The 16,396-nt window shown below is 42.8% G+C and overlaps 1 protein-coding gene across 1 annotated transcript in view; it reads right to left on the reverse strand.

Annotated features, from left to right (window-relative positions):
- TANC2 (tetratricopeptide repeat, ankyrin repeat and coiled-coil containing 2) overlaps positions 1-16,396 on the reverse strand; it is a 585,366-nt gene that overhangs the window by 75,613 nt on the left and 493,357 nt on the right. Inside the window, exons 12-13 of the mRNA XM_024201203.2 lie at positions 15,420-15,553; positions 3,385-3,616 (exon numbers count right to left, since the gene is read on the reverse strand). Of these exons, the coding sequence (XP_024056971.2) occupies positions 3,385-3,616; positions 15,420-15,553 (366 nt within the window). The remainder of the gene's footprint in view (positions 1-3,384; positions 3,617-15,419; positions 15,554-16,396) is intronic.

The following is a 16,396-nucleotide window of genomic DNA, read 5'->3' on the forward strand; positions in this document are numbered from 1 at the left end:
TGTCTAGTAATATATTAAAAAAATTCTAGCCAGGGACATATTTAGTGCACTATTGTACATGTACAAAAGATAGTTGCATTCTTTCTTCAAAAGTAGACACTGACAGCAGGACAAGACATTTTCAAGCCATTAGCACATCAGATAACAAGGGAAGAATTTTAACTGCTCAGATTACTTTTTGTACTATGTTGCATTAAAGACAACCAATTTTTGTGGTCATCTTGCTGCAGCTGAAATCTGTAGACAAGAAACAGGCAGGCAAAGAAGGTATAATAGAGGTGGGACACAAGGAACAGGTGTATTTCCTGGCCCCAGTTTTCTAACTGGTTCAGAGCTACAAAAGGTTAATAATAACCATGTCACGCGACAGTATCCACTGACTCCTGTGGCTATTACAAGAGCTATAAACTGAGAGTATGGGTCATGAACATGAATCAGTTCTGTATGGGGACCACTTGAATGAGACATCTCATGTATCAGCTTGGAAAATGGAAAGACACCTTAATTTTCTCTCCTCCCAAAGGGAATGGACCCTCTTGTACAACACAAAAGAACAGGAGCATTTAATTTCTAATACAGTTAAGATTTTCCTTGCATCAGCTCCCTATAAATTACCCTCTTTTCTCTTAGCAGTAAATTAAATCATATTTTATATTTAATGAGCAGTTAAAAAAATATTGCTCCTTTTAATTCGACTATTTGCTATTTTTAACACCTGATCACCCATCTGAAGATTGTATTATGGCAGTTCAAACTAAATGGCCAAAGACCTGTTTATTTCAGAGGGAACTCCATATATGCTCTGTCATGGCAGCTACAAGGGACTACAATGCTCTTGCTGTGTGTCCCCAGGGCAAAGAGCAGGGCATTCTCAGTAAAGGGTCCTCATGGGAAAGTCTGCAATAAAAGACCCATGGCACGGCCACGGCTGGCCCATGTCAGCTGACTCGGGCTCATGGGGCTTGAGTTGAGAGGCTATAAAATTGCAGTGTAGACATTCGAGAGGGCTGATGACAGGGGAGGGTCCCAGAACTCAGGCTCCAGTCTGCAACTTTATAGCCCCACAGCTTGAGCCCAAGTCAGCTGACCCCGGCTTTGAGACTTGGTGTTGCAGGTTTTTTATTGCATACCTGATAGCTTGAATTTGTTTCTTCTGGCAAGTCCATCAGAGCCTTTGTCTAGCCACATTTAGGGTGTGGTGCAAGCTGCACCTTTCTGGAAGTCAGTGCTGCTTAGTGAATGTGGCTTTGGACTGGTAGTTAGGAGACCTGGTTCTATTCCTGAGAAGTGCTGTTGATTTATATTTGCAATACACTCATGATCCCCACCTGTACAGTGTTAACCTTCCTTTGTGAAGCACCACAGATGGACTGTGCTATGAAAGTTAGGCATTACAGTTAGCGGGTTAGCTTTTTCTTTTCCCCTTTAATCACTTAAAATTAAATTTAAAATAAATGGTACAGTGGTGAAAAGAGTAGCCCCAATGGTGTTTCAGGGAATAAAGAAATTAGTACAAAATGTACCTTCAGAGAAGCTACACATTAAATCTCATCATCCTATTATTATCTTTTTTTATTTCTCCATTTACTGTTAATATCTGTACAGAAAAGGTGTTTATTTTGCATTAAAATCATTACATACGTTTTTTCACTTAACTTTTAAGCAGGATTACAGGGCACACTAGGAAATAGTCCTTACGACTCTCTCACCTTGGAGCAAATACGATGGAAGCCTGATTTTTACATCCACATCTCATGTTTCTCTTAAAGCTTATATGGGGCATGGGGAGGAGAAGGAAATAAGGTCACTGTTCCCCTACAAGTTGTTTATATTACTTGAAACTCAAATACATTTGAAAAATGTGAATCTCAGTTTGTCAGCAATATTCAGCATTAATAACAATGAAATTACTGTTTAAAGTTTCAACAGCACCTTGTAAAGGATCTGTTGCTATATTTACAAATTCTTGTATATTACATATTTTCTTAAACCAATTTCCATATGATGTTCATTTTGTTACAAAACACTTGGTACAAATTAGTTTGCCAACAATCTTAATCAGCAACACTGAAAGATTGGGGTCTTGATCCCCGGATCCAGCTGAGCTGTGCTCGGGGAAAGGCACAAGAGGAAAAACCTGGCTTCACATAACCTTTGTTTTTCCCTGATCTTAGGTGCCAGATGGGGATCAGTTTGGATGGCAGCATAATTTACAGCATCCTCAGAACTGCTCTAAGTTACGTCATCTGGAATGGCCCCCCAGGTGTCATTATAACAGCTGTAGATTACTTCTCTTGCTGCCAGCCACATCTCCAACAGGGGTGGTTGCAAAGGGTGATGCCACTCAGAGATTTCCCCAAGCCAGGGGAATTCACAGCTGGACAGTTGAGCCGTCTTTATAGTCTCTTTGCGCCTGTACTGAAGTCAGTATTTAGAATCTAGACACTCAGCTTCAAAGTAGCGACTTTATTTGAACAACAAGCTGCTAAATATGACTGGAGTGGTGTTTAGATCACTTTGATCCATCTATTGCATTGGGGTGAAACATTCAATCGTGTTGAACAATTTCCGCAGCCCATATTACACAATGCAGTATTTGTATAAACATGGTTTTGAGAGGGACAGAGTTCTGAACTCTACCCACACTTGACTAGTGTCCATGGCTATGAAGGTCAAAGGTTTTACAGTTAATCACTCTATTAAGAAAAACTAACTGCATCTTTCTTGTATACAAAAGAAAGAGGAGCAGGTACAGCTGACACTGCATGTGGGAAAATGGAAACGTCCTGAAGGGTTTTTGCTATATCTCCAGAGTCAGTAATTAGGATATGGTCTGTTACCCAGTTGCCCAAAGCAGCTTTACGTAAGTTATCTACAGACTTGTATATTGTCAGCATTTCTGTTTGGAGGCTGAGAATTCCCAAGAGCTGATTAAATAATGAATTTCTGAGGGGTAATTGAGTGGAGAAAAAAGTTAGTGACCTAACAAATGAATGCAAACATGCTATTCTAAGCACAGCTGTGCAAGGCAAATGTTGTCAGCATTCATTTTCAGATCTTTTAATCTAAATTTTGGATGTGAATGAAACCAAATGTGCTCAAAGTCAAGTGCTCACTAACAATAGCACCCCCTCCATGGCCTTGGAAAACACAACTGAAGGACTAGGTTGGAAGAGGAGTTACAACCAAAACAAGAGTCTTTTGGTGTATTCTCAGCCTCCCTAAGTCCTACCTTCTCTTCTACAACTCTTGAATTTTCCTAGTGCACTAGGGGCTCACACGTGGAATCCATGTGCTCCTTAGTTTGGAGGCCCACCCCCAAAGAAAAGCTAAGTTAAAAATTCGCAGGCTGATAAGAGTTAAAAATAGTCTCAATCACAGTACCTTTATGAAGATTTTCCAAGGGCTCTAGGACTCCCCTCCGGAAGGAGGCCATGGGATCCTGAACACAGGATCTCAAGCTGAGCATGCTCTGTAAATGTGGTTCCCGCAGCAGCTGCTCCCTGTAGGCGACAAACTGTGGCGAGCGGCAGAGCAGCGCTGCCACGTTGTGTACAAACTCGGGCACAAGACAGGTGTAGGCATTATCGGCCTGGCAGTAATGATAAGCGACAACCTACCAAAGGGAAAAGAACAAAAATATATCGACAATTAAATTAAACTGAATTAAAGTTCAGCCATTCACAAAAGTAGACAGTGACAACAAATAATTGATCTGTCTGAAGCACTGCTTTGTGTACTGCATGATAGACTTGTGCTCCACTGTTTCAGATCTCCATGTCAGTAATAAGCTGCGATTCGTTTTTAAACTTAAATTTTATTTGGTGTTTTTAAAATATCACGCTAAGTCTGGAAACGGATGTACGGAATACAGCAATACGTTAAAAAGAGGACCTTTCGCACTGCAAAACCTGCAAATTACAGATTCTCATGAACAAAGGGGCTGCCAGATTTACCCTACATTCCATACCCTCTCTCACAAAGGTCCTCCTGCAGCGAACTAACTAAAGAAAAATCTCCCTTTCCCCATGGTGTCCCTAAGTCCTAGCCCTGGTCTCACTGCTGTCAACCTTCTCAAATAAACAGAAGTGCAACCAGATCCACCTTCCCCTTTCCATCTTTCCACTGGTTCTCCATTCTTCCAGGATCGGATTAAAAACTCCTCCCTCCATGGACTGTGTGACGCTATATGGAATTGTGAGACACTTTATATTATTATTAATACCAATATTATAAAATTGCAATGAATTGTGCCAGATATGCTGTGTAAAGGTGTCAGTGAAAATGTTATGATTTGCCAAGTATGGTAATCTTGTTTATATGTTTGTATCACCTTTGTATTGTGAGTTATAGATATGTATGGTATATCTGTATTTCCAAACTTGTGCTGTTTTTCTGGGTGACACCCCCAGACAGATTGGCATCATCATTGCCTAGCCTGTTCAATGGCCCATCAGCTGTACAATGAACCCATTGAAAGGAGCCAGGGGATATACCCTATGACTCAGCAAGGCATGTACGGGCAGGCTGGTGGACAGAGAACTCTAAGGCTTTTCCATGCCATGTGCTGTGAAGCTTGTGTTTGAGACACAGGAAGTACAAACCACATGGCAAAAGGAATATAAAGGGCAGCTGCATCATCTCCATTTATCTTCAATCCTTCTTACCTTCGGAGCAACTTTTCTACAAACTGAAGCTCTGAACAAATGATGGAATGACCCATCCAAGCTTTGGATGTGTTCGAGAGGGACTTTCAAGCCAACAAACTCACCAATACTGCTAAGAACCTGATATATGGACTTTGAAGTCTCTGTATGTATCTGATTGCTTTATCATTTAACAACTCTCTTCTTCTTCTTTTCTTTTATAATAAACCTTTAGTTTTAGATGCTAAAGGATTGTCTGGCAGTGTGGTATTTTGGGTGAGATCCAGACTGATACTGACCTGGTGAGGTGGCTGGCCCTTTGGGGTCAGAAGAACATTTTGTATAAGTGAGCCGAACTTCTCACTTTACTGGACTTATGTGCTAATTGGGAGGCTGAGAACTGGAATGGGTGCTGTGTGATTTCATTTTTCAGCTTCTCGGTAACCAGTGTGGGGGATCAGGAGCAGAGTTTATGACTGGTTGGTGAGTCTAACTTCAGTGTTAGCCACCAGTTTTGGGAGACTCTGCTCTCCTTTTTGCAGCCTGCCCTGATCTTGGCATTTTCTCTGAGAGCTGCCCTAGGCACTCCAGGTCACAAGCTGCTTCAGTCTGTAGAGGATAACTCTCTCTGTTCCCTCCACTGCGCTCTCGTTCTCCACCACACCTGGCCACTTGGAGGCGAGTGTCCTCTTCCTGCCAGTTTCGGCTATCTTGGTCAGCCTTTCCCTAGCATGCTTCCCCATCCACTTTCCACCTCTTTTTAAATCTCATTGACAATATCATTTTTCTCTAGTTCTTCCTTTTAACTCTATTTATTTTATTCTGCAATGTATTTGGGGGTCCATTTTGTATGAAAGACATGATATAGTCCTTTGAGGAGCCACAGATGGATCCTATGAGTCGACACTCAACATTGCTCATGGCTGTTTGTGTAGGGTGGCATGACTTGGGCTTTAATGTCTCTGAACTGCCATAATGAACCCTTGGTTGGCAACAGCCTGTAGAACATCCAAAGATGTGCTCGTTCTGAGATGCTGTCAGGAGTGAACATTTATTTTCATCTGAACTAAGCAGATATGACTTTGTAAGGCATCATTTTTCTCATCCTAACTGCATTTTAAGCCTGAGCATCACAAAGTGCATAGAGGGCTATAAATACTAAAAGAGACTTTTCACTTTACTCCCATTTTTGTTTTTGGTAAATGTCACCACCAAAGCTGAAGGCAGCACTGAGAGTTCTTTGCTGAAGTATTTGGTAAAGTTCAATTTAGCCAGTCTCAAATGTTTTCTATCCAGCACCTTTTATACATTGTGCTAATTCTCTGAATATAGATTACACTGAAAAGAAGAAAACAATAAGCATGCAATGGAAGTGAACTGAGAATAAAAGATTACATTTAAAATGTATATTTCCATTATTTTCCTGAGGATTGAGCAAGTAATAACTATGTGATCTTTTGTAAGTGCAAGTCAAGCCATTCCATGTAAAGTATTAAGGAGTCAAGACATTATGCTCTTTATATTAAACAGCAAACGTCAATGGTCACACTTGTATATTTTCTTTTTAAAGACAGCTTCAAAGTAATTTAAACTTGTTTTATGCCTATTTTACCTCAAGTGATTCCACATGCTGATGCATGGGATCATGAAACCAATCAGCCATGGTATACCATCTGCACAGTTTCTGCGTACAGTGGAGTTAGTGCTCTTTAGCAATTTACAAGTTTCTGTTTTGAAACTTGAAAAAACAGAAAACGCTTCCAATTGACTTAGTTCAAAATTTTGTGGGCCCTGAAGGCAGAGACATCGCTCTCTCTCAGCAGGTCAGAAGTATGAACTCAGATCCTTTGTTTCTACCTCTCATAGTGCTAAAACAATTCCTTGGCAACTTAGCTTGCGCACCCCTTGAAAAGAGATAAAATAACGCAGGGTAGTACATTTTGGAAAGGTTAATTTCCTAGAACCACCTGGATCTCCAACTTGGTTGTATAACAAAGAAATATGATTATCACAATTTTTGTAGCCATTTTTTTTTTACACGTTACAGGGCTTAAAAAAATACCTGATACATAGAAGCTAGAAAACTGACTCTAGTAGACAAATGCCAATAGGAAAGGTGCTGCCACTCCTGAAGTGGGGTGAAGGAGCAATTAATTTCTCAGTTAGCGAGAAATGCTTTGTGCATCATCCTCCTGGCTACCAAGAGTGCGTGGTTTGGGCCTCCTACTATGATACTGCCATTGAATCTTACCCGGACTAGTCACATTGCTCTTGGCTAGTAAGTGTCACAACAATTGAGATCTTCCTCTGGTCATTTTTCCTATTCTTGCCTCTCCAATCTCTCTGCTTCCCTCCCTCTCCCTCCGCAACCACTCTCTCCATTGTGGCCCAACCTTCACCAGTCTCTTTTTCCATTCAGCCTCAAACAACCATCAGCACTCACTCTTTCTCTCTTTCACCACTCCATTCTGTTCCCTCTTCAGTCGCCCTTTTCTGGATGTGGGGCTCAGCCAGAACATTCAATCCCGATCGCTAGAGAAGACACTCAGATGTGCATTTCTCCCGGTGAAGAATGGGTTTTCCATGCTCTTTGTATATATGTTATATGCGCTACACCTTCAAGGTCAAGCCACTGATTTGATCTGACCTGTGCAGCACAGTACAATAATTAAATTTTACTTGACTTGAATTGAGTTTTGGTTCAGATTAGAAATGGTGGAGGCATTACAGGAGATTAGAAGGAGGAAGGAAGATTTCTTGGTATAGGTGGGATTTAAGGAGGCATCTGAAGGAAAGAGAGGGTGGTTGGTAGATAAAAACAGGAAGATGTTTCCAAGAATATGGGGCAACCTCAGTAAAAGAATAAAGCTGGGAGAGGAAGGAGATGCATGCAGTAGTAAGGAGAGAAAGGTTTGGGAGGCGAATACGGAGCAGGAAAAATTAGATCAGTGATGTACGTAAGAGAAGATTATGTAGCACCTGGGAGGTGAAGACAAGTGAAAAAGGAGGATGGGGAGTTAGGAGTGGCAGTAGATAATGGCCAGTAAGAGTAAAAGAAGAAAGAGCTAGACAGAACGAACCTCAAAGGTGAAGGAGTACGAAGGGGAGAAAGGAAGCGTTAGGAAATGTCATATTTGAAAGATATTTTATTTAATAGGATGGGCCATTTTAAACAGTTCTCGGGCACTTCATGTGACATGTAACATCTTCCACTCAAGACAGCATTCCTTTGACATCATGCCTATAGACATGATTTGTCTGTTTAATTTTATAACATGCCATCATTGACATGAGGAGTCTGTTCTGTCTTAGGTCTTTTTATACAGCCAAAGTATCTCAATATTGAGGGCCTGTCACCTCTGACACACTTAGAAAAATGTTCAAATCCTTATAGTGCATCCCTGCTTTTAGTACAAGGCTACAAACTTGCATTTTAATCAAATTTTAGTATCTAACAGGATTTATCTCTTTTTTAATCATACAAAATGGTTTGGAAGTAAATACAGTGTAATCCATTTACCTGCCAAAAGGTCATTCACCAAGAAATATTTTAGTTTTAATGAAATCAGCATCACTGTATTTTATTATTTCGTGACTGTGCATATATGTGGGGACCCTGTTTATAGGGAAGGTTCTTTCATTATTTCTACACAGCTGATATATGCCATCATGTGCCAGCAATGCCCCTCTGCCATGTACATTGACCAAACTGGACAGTCTCTACGTAAAAGAATAAATGGACACAAATCAGACGTCAAGAATTATAACATTCAAAAACCAGTTGGAGAACACTCCCTGGCCACTCGATTACAGACCTAAAAGTCACAATATTACAACAAAAAAAGTCAAAAACAGACTCCAACGAGAGACTGATGAATTGGAATTAATTTGCAAATTGGACACCATTAAATTAGGCTTGAATAAAGACTGGGAGTGGATGGGCCATTACACAAAGTAAAACTATTTCCCCATGCTTATTTCCCCCTCCCCCACTACAGTTCCTCACATCTTCTTGTCAATTGCTGGAAATGGGCCATTTTCATTACCACTACAAACAGTTCTTTTTCTCTCCTGCTGATAATAGCTCACCTTAACTGATCACTCTCCTTATAGTGTGTATGGTAACACCCATTGTTTCATGTTCTCTGTGTATGTGTATATATATATATATATATTCCTACTGTATTTTCCACTGCATGCATCCAATGAAGTGGGCTGTAGCCCACGAAAACTTATGCTCAAATAAATTTGTTAGTCTCTAAGGTGCCACAAGTAGTCCTGTTCTTTTAGCTAAATATTAGATTGATGGTTTGGTTTTTGGGTGATTGTTGGTGGAGGCCCCTCCTGGCTAGAGGAAGTTAGGTAGAAAAATGTTTTAACGGAGAAAGAAATACAGACACAAAGCAAGGGGGAAAAAAGAAAAAATTTGTCTAAGACCAATAAATGGTGCAGACAAAGGATTATAAACCTGGACTCCAAATAAAGACAGGATTTAGGGCTGGTTAAACCACAACTTGAGGGTGTTGGACAGATGTCTTCATGCTCTTAAATGTAGATTTTATGAAGGGTCACTATTTCATCTAATTGTTAAAACTGGAAATTCATGAAGAAATTCATGCTAAATATAAGTCACACTAGTGTGCTTTTTATGGGATCTTAGATTAAAGACCCTTACTTTTTATTTTTATAATGGACTCCAGGCCTTTCTGCCCTTCCTCTCTACTCTTTTTCCATGAGTTCACAACCCCTATCTCCCATGCTGTAACTGTAGTGTGTCACCTAGGGCTCAGCTACACAGTGCGGGATTGCATACTACATAGGTGATATTTCTAAAGCGCATCAATGTGTTGTGCATTAATTGGTCCATGTAGACTCTATAGGTGTGCAATAAAAGTTCCCAGGTGCACATTATACATTTGAAACGGTTTGAGACAGCACTGTGTTAAAGCACATTAGAGAACAATTAGCGCACCGCACGTTAGTGCAGTTTAGAAATCCCATCGCTGCAATGGCACAGCTGCACCATGTAGACAAGCCCTTAGATAGTATAGGGGGAGGTATTATACAACAACCTTCAGTAGACAGATTAAACAGGTACATGCCACTAGATTTTCACATATATTGGGCTAGCTCCTCAGTTGGTGTAACCTGGTGTAGCTCCACTGCTGTCAACTTCAACCAACTGAAGATCTGGCCCACTATATATAACCTCAACATTGTGGACATGCTGGCAGACTGCTCATCGTCAGTAGGCAGAACCTTAAATAACTAGGAAATTTGCTTTGTTAAAAACCTATTTTCACATTAAATAGATGTTATAAAAACCCAAACCCACGTAATTTACCATGGAAGGAGGAGCCCTCCACCCCGTCAGAAGGCAGCACGGGGGTGTGTGTTCAGGTTTACTGAGGGCAGGATGGAGACTGAGGAGGAAGCGGACAGATGGAAGGAAGAACATGAGGAGAAAGGGATTGGGGAGGTGGAGGACATGGAAGACAAGATGCTATGGAGGAGCACAAAGGGGAATAGGACTGGCCCAGAAGACAGGGTGGGGAAACGAGGATCAGAAAGGAACAAGACAATGAGAGGGGCAGGGGATGGCGATGGATAGAGGGGCAGCTCCGTTGTCCTCCAGGGGCTTGGGGTAAATAAGTGGAATCCCTCACCAGGTAGCCACTGGGGAGGCTCCCATTTTTGTTTGTGCATGCAAGGTTGAATTTTGAGCCCGAAACAAACATGTACAAATTGGGAGTGGGTGGCATCCACCCAAAGGCTCAAAAATCAGAAGGCAGATGAAGACACATATGTCTTTTTAAAAGGTTATGATTTTTCCAAGCCAGTCTCATGATTCTGAGCAGTCTGTTCCAGGGTTTTTGAATGCCTGTATTTGGCAATACAGCTTCCCTTGCTCTCTTTCTCTGCAATCCTCACCTGTCTCTTCTCCCCATATCTCAACTGCAGGGGGGTGGAGGAATGAGGCAGGCAATCTCCCCTGACAAGCAGCGCTCTGAGCTTCATTACTGAGTCAGGCCTTGGGGTCTAACAAACTTCTCATGGTTCATCTCGGGAAAGCCCCTCTGCAAAGAATCATGGGAAGTTCACTGGCCTGAGACTGCTAATGCCATTGGCTGTTATTCCCAGGCTGGGGAAGCTGGGGGAGGGGAGGCGGCAGAGAAGTAGGGATTGTTCTGATTTCCATGTAGGTGAGCCATTTAATGCTACATTTAAAGAAAACTAGGAAATTAATTCACAAAAGTCTTTGTTGGGAAAGTTAAGGTTGCTATACACATAACAAGCTTCACTAAACCACAAAAGCAAGGTAATGAATAGTTAAGCCATTTAACCCTCTACTTCTCCAGCCGCAGGGAGATGTCTTACCACTTCCAAAATGACTAACACCACAGACCACACACCCCATTGTGCAAAGGATGTCAGCCTTCCAGCACTCCCTTTACTACAATAGCACCTTCCAAACACAAACCTCCATAACTAATGATGTTTGGAGGGTAACAGAATGCAGTGCGCCTAGGGAGGGTGTCACCCTGATACACAGTGGCATTACGTTTTCAGTATTTTTGTCCATGAACCTTACAGAGTGGTCATCTCTCTGTTTCCTCTTGCAAAGGCTTAGATGGATTCAGTGAGCCTGTTTCAGAGAAAAATTCCAAAAAAGATCACAGCAATTCAGGGTTTTTAGAGCCAAACAAGTAGCTTGACAGTTTGGTATTTCTAATACACTTTAAATTTGGTTTCAGATCTTTATTTTCCTTAACCACTTCAGGGAATCACTGAAATCCCCAAAGAGGAGCAACCTTTCCCTCCATGGTAGTTATTCCTGTGCCAAAGTCTCAACTGTATGATCGAAGCGCGGGATTGATGAATCAGAGACCTCCGTGGGAGTCTTGCCAGAGCTCAATGGGAACAGGATAATGCCCATTGTATCTGACAATTTTTGCTTTTGATAACAGCTTTGTTTTTGGGGCAGTTAATTTCAGGTAACTTCTGTGCAAGTGCTGAGGGGAAGGAAGTGCTTTCAGAACCCAATAACTCATTTTCTTCTGTAGTTTTCCATGGGAAATAGGAGATCTGCTTGCTAGTTGTCTAAATTGGCTTATTTCTAAGGATTTTTCTTCTCCCTGATGACTACGGGACTATAAATCATGAAAGACTTCACACTGCTCCCTCAGAGTACAGTGAAAAGCTGCTCCCTAACAGTACGGCAAAGAAACTTAAAATAAACGATAAGCTCACATGGCGCTCTCTCTGATACTTTTTATTATTAATTTAATGCTGCCAATGTGATCAAAATCGGTACAAAGTCAAAGATAAAGGCAGCTCCAGCCCCAAAGAGCTCACAGTCTGAAAACAGCCATAGAGAAGACAGTACACACTGGAAAATCCAGAGGAAGGAATCATGGGCCTTTTGCTTCTATTATTATAAACTCACGACCTATAAGCTCCTGGGGAGAAGTTAATTTGAAGGAGGGATTTGGAAGAGTTGATGCTGATGGCATGTTTTCATCCCCGATTTCTGTAGCCTATGTCAACAATTACTTAAACCTTTACTCTTTTATTCATGGGCTTTCATAATGGGCAGGTTATTTTTCTTTATTGTGCTGTACATTGTATACTGACAATATCCCTGCCACCGGCAAAGAGCTGGAATATCAGTACTTAGGGCTATTTAATGTCTCATCTCTTTTCTGTATTTCTTTAAAAATTACTCAGGATAGTGACACGCACACAGGCTATCTTGATGGTGGTTGCCCTCCTACTCCAAATAAGCAGCTCCTGCTAACTTCAATCATTTATTAGATCTTGCTTTTGATAAGGCCTGCAGATGATCATACCTCTGATGTCCGTGACGTTCTCCATGACCGGCTGTGGAAGTTATTGTAATGTACTAAAAATAGGATTTTTCTGAATTAGGGCCTAATGAAAGAAAGAAATTAAATCTCTGACATGTCACGAGAATTGTTTCATTTTCCATGAAGTATCAGCTGTTTTTTTTTTTTTTTTAATGGATGCTGCCAAAGACGTAAAGGTCAACTAATCAACCTAAGCACTGGTCACCTCGAGAGGACACAGTATGCTTTGGAATCCAGTGATAGTTAGTTTTGGAATCAGTCCATGTTTACAATAGTCAAGATAAGATTTACTGTCAGATTAACAACTGAACAAACTAACAGATGCAAAACTGCTACAATAGGTGGTCGGGTACGTCCTTTGCCTTTTAGTTAGTCTGATGGCAAATAACATATCAGCTTTTCCTTTTTTTTTTTGGTTGAATTTTCAGCGGAGGATGGATTGGGCGTTAAAAGTCCTTCCAAATGGGGCCATAGCCAAGATACTGCAGGTCAGATTTTTTTGGCCTAAAAACCATGACTTGTTTCTCTTTTCTCCCTAGTTGATCCAAAATGCCAAAAGAAAAGCCACAGTCTTTGGATGTGAAGTGGGATGTGCCACACTGGTTGAAACAAAGGGCTTGTCTACACTGGCACTTTCCAGCGCTGCAACTTTCTTGCTCAGGGATGTGAACCCCCCCCCGAGCGCAGCAAGTTTCAGCACTGTAAAGCGTCAGTGTAGACAGTGCACCAGCGCCGGGAGCTGCGCCCCTCGTGAAGGTGGGTTTTTTAGAGTGCTCTGCTGCGGCAGCGCTTTAACGTTGCCAGTGTAGACTAGCCCCAAGTCACACACTTTGGCTTTTGTAAAGTTATATTCTTTTTAAGGAAAGGAGCAGATTGGAGCTAAAAATATATCCATTTGTCAGTTACATATCCAGCAGGATTATTTGAGAACTCAGTGAAAAAAACCTTTCACTAAAGGAGATATTTTAGGAGAGAGAACACTCTCTGACTGGCCGTTCTGACAGCGTGCGGCGTGTACAACGTTCAAGGAACAGAATGACTAATGTATGCTGAACAATGCAGAGCTGGCAGTTGCATTCCTTTCCAAGAGCCATATGTGGAAGAGGAGAACATTTGTGAAAGTTCTAATATTTATTTATATAGCCATTCACCACACACTCTTTGCCTTGCCATCTGGGTGCTATGTAAAACAAATAGCGGGCAAGATTATACCTGGTTCCAAAGCCAAGCAAAGTAAGTGTTGGCAATCATTTAGCAAAGAGATGGGCCAAATCCGGCCCGCGGGACCGTCCTGTCCGGCCCCTGAGCTCCTGCCCCGGGAGGCTAGCCCCCGGCCCCTCCCCTGCTGTCCCGCTTCCCCACAGCCTCAGATCACTGCGCCGCCGGCGCAATGCTCTGGGCGGCAGGGCTGTGAGCTCCTGGGGCAGCGCAGCTGCAGAGCCGGGGCCTGATCCGGTGCTCTGTGCTGCGCGGTGCGTGGCTGGTTGCAGTCGGGCGACGCCGCTGCCTGTCCTGGTGCAGCCGCGCCGCCAGCCACCGGTGCTCCAGGCAGCGCGGTAAGGGGGCAGGGAGCGGGGTGGGGGGGGGTTGGATAGAGGGCAGGGGAGTTCGGGTGGTGGTCGGGGGTGTGGATAGGGGCCGGGGCGGTCAGAGGGCCGGGAACGGGGGGTTGAATGGGAGCAGGGGACCCAGAGGGGCAGTCAGGAAGGAGAGGGGGTGTTTGATGGGGCGGTGGAGGGCAGTTAGGGGCGGGGGGCAGTTAGGGGCAGGGGGTCCAGGGGCGGTCAGGGAGACGGGGTCATTGTATGGGGCAGGGGTCCCGGGGGTGGGGGAGGCGCAGTCAGGAAGGAGGGGGGGTTGGATGGGGCGAGGGGTCCAGGGGCGGGTGGGGGACAGTGAGCAGGGGGGTGGATGGGGCAGGGGTCCCTGGGAGGCCGTCAGGGAACAAGGGGGTTGGATGGGGCAGGAGTCCCGGGGGGGCCGTCAAGAGGCAAGAGACGGTGGGTCGGATAGGGGGTGGGGGCTGGGCCACGTCTGGCTGTTTGGGGAGGGGCAGCCTCCCCTAACTGGCCCTCCATACAATTTCAGAAGCCCAATGCGGCCCTCAGGCCAAAAAGTTTGCCCGCCCCTGATTTAGCACGAAGAGTTTGCTGGACATTTTCCTCCCCAGTGCAGGAGCAGGGAATAGGAAAGCACAAACTGCATGCACCCTTTAAAAAAGAGTAGCAGCAGCAAAGCTCCCCACAGTTCTTAGCAGTATCTTGCCACTTTCACACCATCAGCAAAGCAGGGCTGTATCTTAAAGGTTCCATATAACCCAGGATGTAAATGTCAACCTACGGTAACATGATGTATAATCCTTTCCAGTCAATATAGCAACTGATGTGCAAATCACTTATTGGAGAGTTCTGATCTGTTTATGTGGACGTTACCCAAAAAGGTGCAAGTATCCCACAAAGCAGAACAATTCACATTCTACATCTTCATCCAAGAGGTCATGCAACCCAAGCAATTATCTCTTACAAAAGCAAGTACTGGACACTCACTCAGCAATTTCATCTGGAATTCACTCCATTCTTCAAGAAAGAGGAATAATTACTATGGTAACCCTGTTGTATTATGACATGCTTTACAGCCTTCAGTATGCTGCCTGGTAGCTGTGAAAGATTAACCCTCAGAGTACGAGATGAACTCTTGATGTTTCGGGAATTTCATTGTAAAGAGAAATAGATTTTCTGGGGTAATAAAACTGGCCTGGAAGGTCTTCCCCATACCCTCTCTCGTAAGCATTTGCATACTCACTGTCCTCTGTCAATATCCACATTGTGTGATGTATACTAAGACAATTTCGGTAATTAAACAGGACACACTCCCAGAAAAGGTCATCAAGAAACTCTTTCAATACCTGCGCGGCGAGTCTCCGCATGGCCTCTTCTTGGCGTCTGCGCATTTCAGGCGTTCCAGGGCAGCTTCCACTCGTGATTGACGAGTGAGCAGAAGGTGGCTGTGTTAGGGGTAGCTCTCTATTTGCATCCACATCTGTGCCAAACAAAGAGGGTAACGGATTACTACAGGCCAACCATGATTGAAACTATTACAAAGTACACGATAAGGTATCTTCTAACAATCCATTCAAGCGTTTAATATATTTTCTGTAAGCAGTCTAAGACCTGAGCAGTATAGGGGTGCACTCAGGGGAAACTCTCCTGAACAAATTTCTCCCAGAATTAACATGGGAAAGACAGCAGAGATAAAGGATTAACCTCATCTTATTCATTTTCTTCATGTTAATGTTAGTCATTAAATACATACAGTATTTAGTGAATTTAATACTCATGATAATGTGGCCCCTCTCCTTAGAGTCAGGTATATTGTTGGGCAATGCTCTCCTACTTCTGCCCATAGGCCTCTCATCTAAATGCTTCTTCTAATTTAGTCCTGAGCCCTTCTTGAGCACATGTATAAATGAGGACCATTTAACCTGGTAACTAACATCCCAATTCACAACCAAGTGAAGTAACCAGAAAGAGAGAAGTACGAGATGATACCCAGAGGAGCGTTAGGATGTTGGGATGGATGGAATCATCTCTAAAGCGTAACTGATTCTAAATCTCATTTCATCACATTTGCTCGCCTGGGTAGAGTGATGCAGCACAAACTAGAAGCCCTCTGTAAACGTCAGGATATATGGAATGTTTTTATTGTTAACTCTTTCAAACTACATTATTTTGCAACCGGAAGTTATTGATTTCAAAATTTTTTGATTTACTTAACAATGCATGACCATTGATTTCAATGTTTTAAGAGTATTCTAATAGCAACAGTCTCTTCAAACATAGAACCTACTAGCACAGAATTTTCCTGAATGCTATAATGTACCCT

Source organism: Terrapene carolina, unplaced genomic scaffold (genome assembly GCF_002925995.2).
Source record: "Terrapene carolina triunguis isolate 2854851 unplaced genomic scaffold, T_m_triunguis-2.0 Scaffold193, whole genome shotgun sequence".
Lineage (NCBI taxonomy): Eukaryota > Metazoa > Chordata > Testudines > Emydidae > Terrapene > Terrapene triunguis.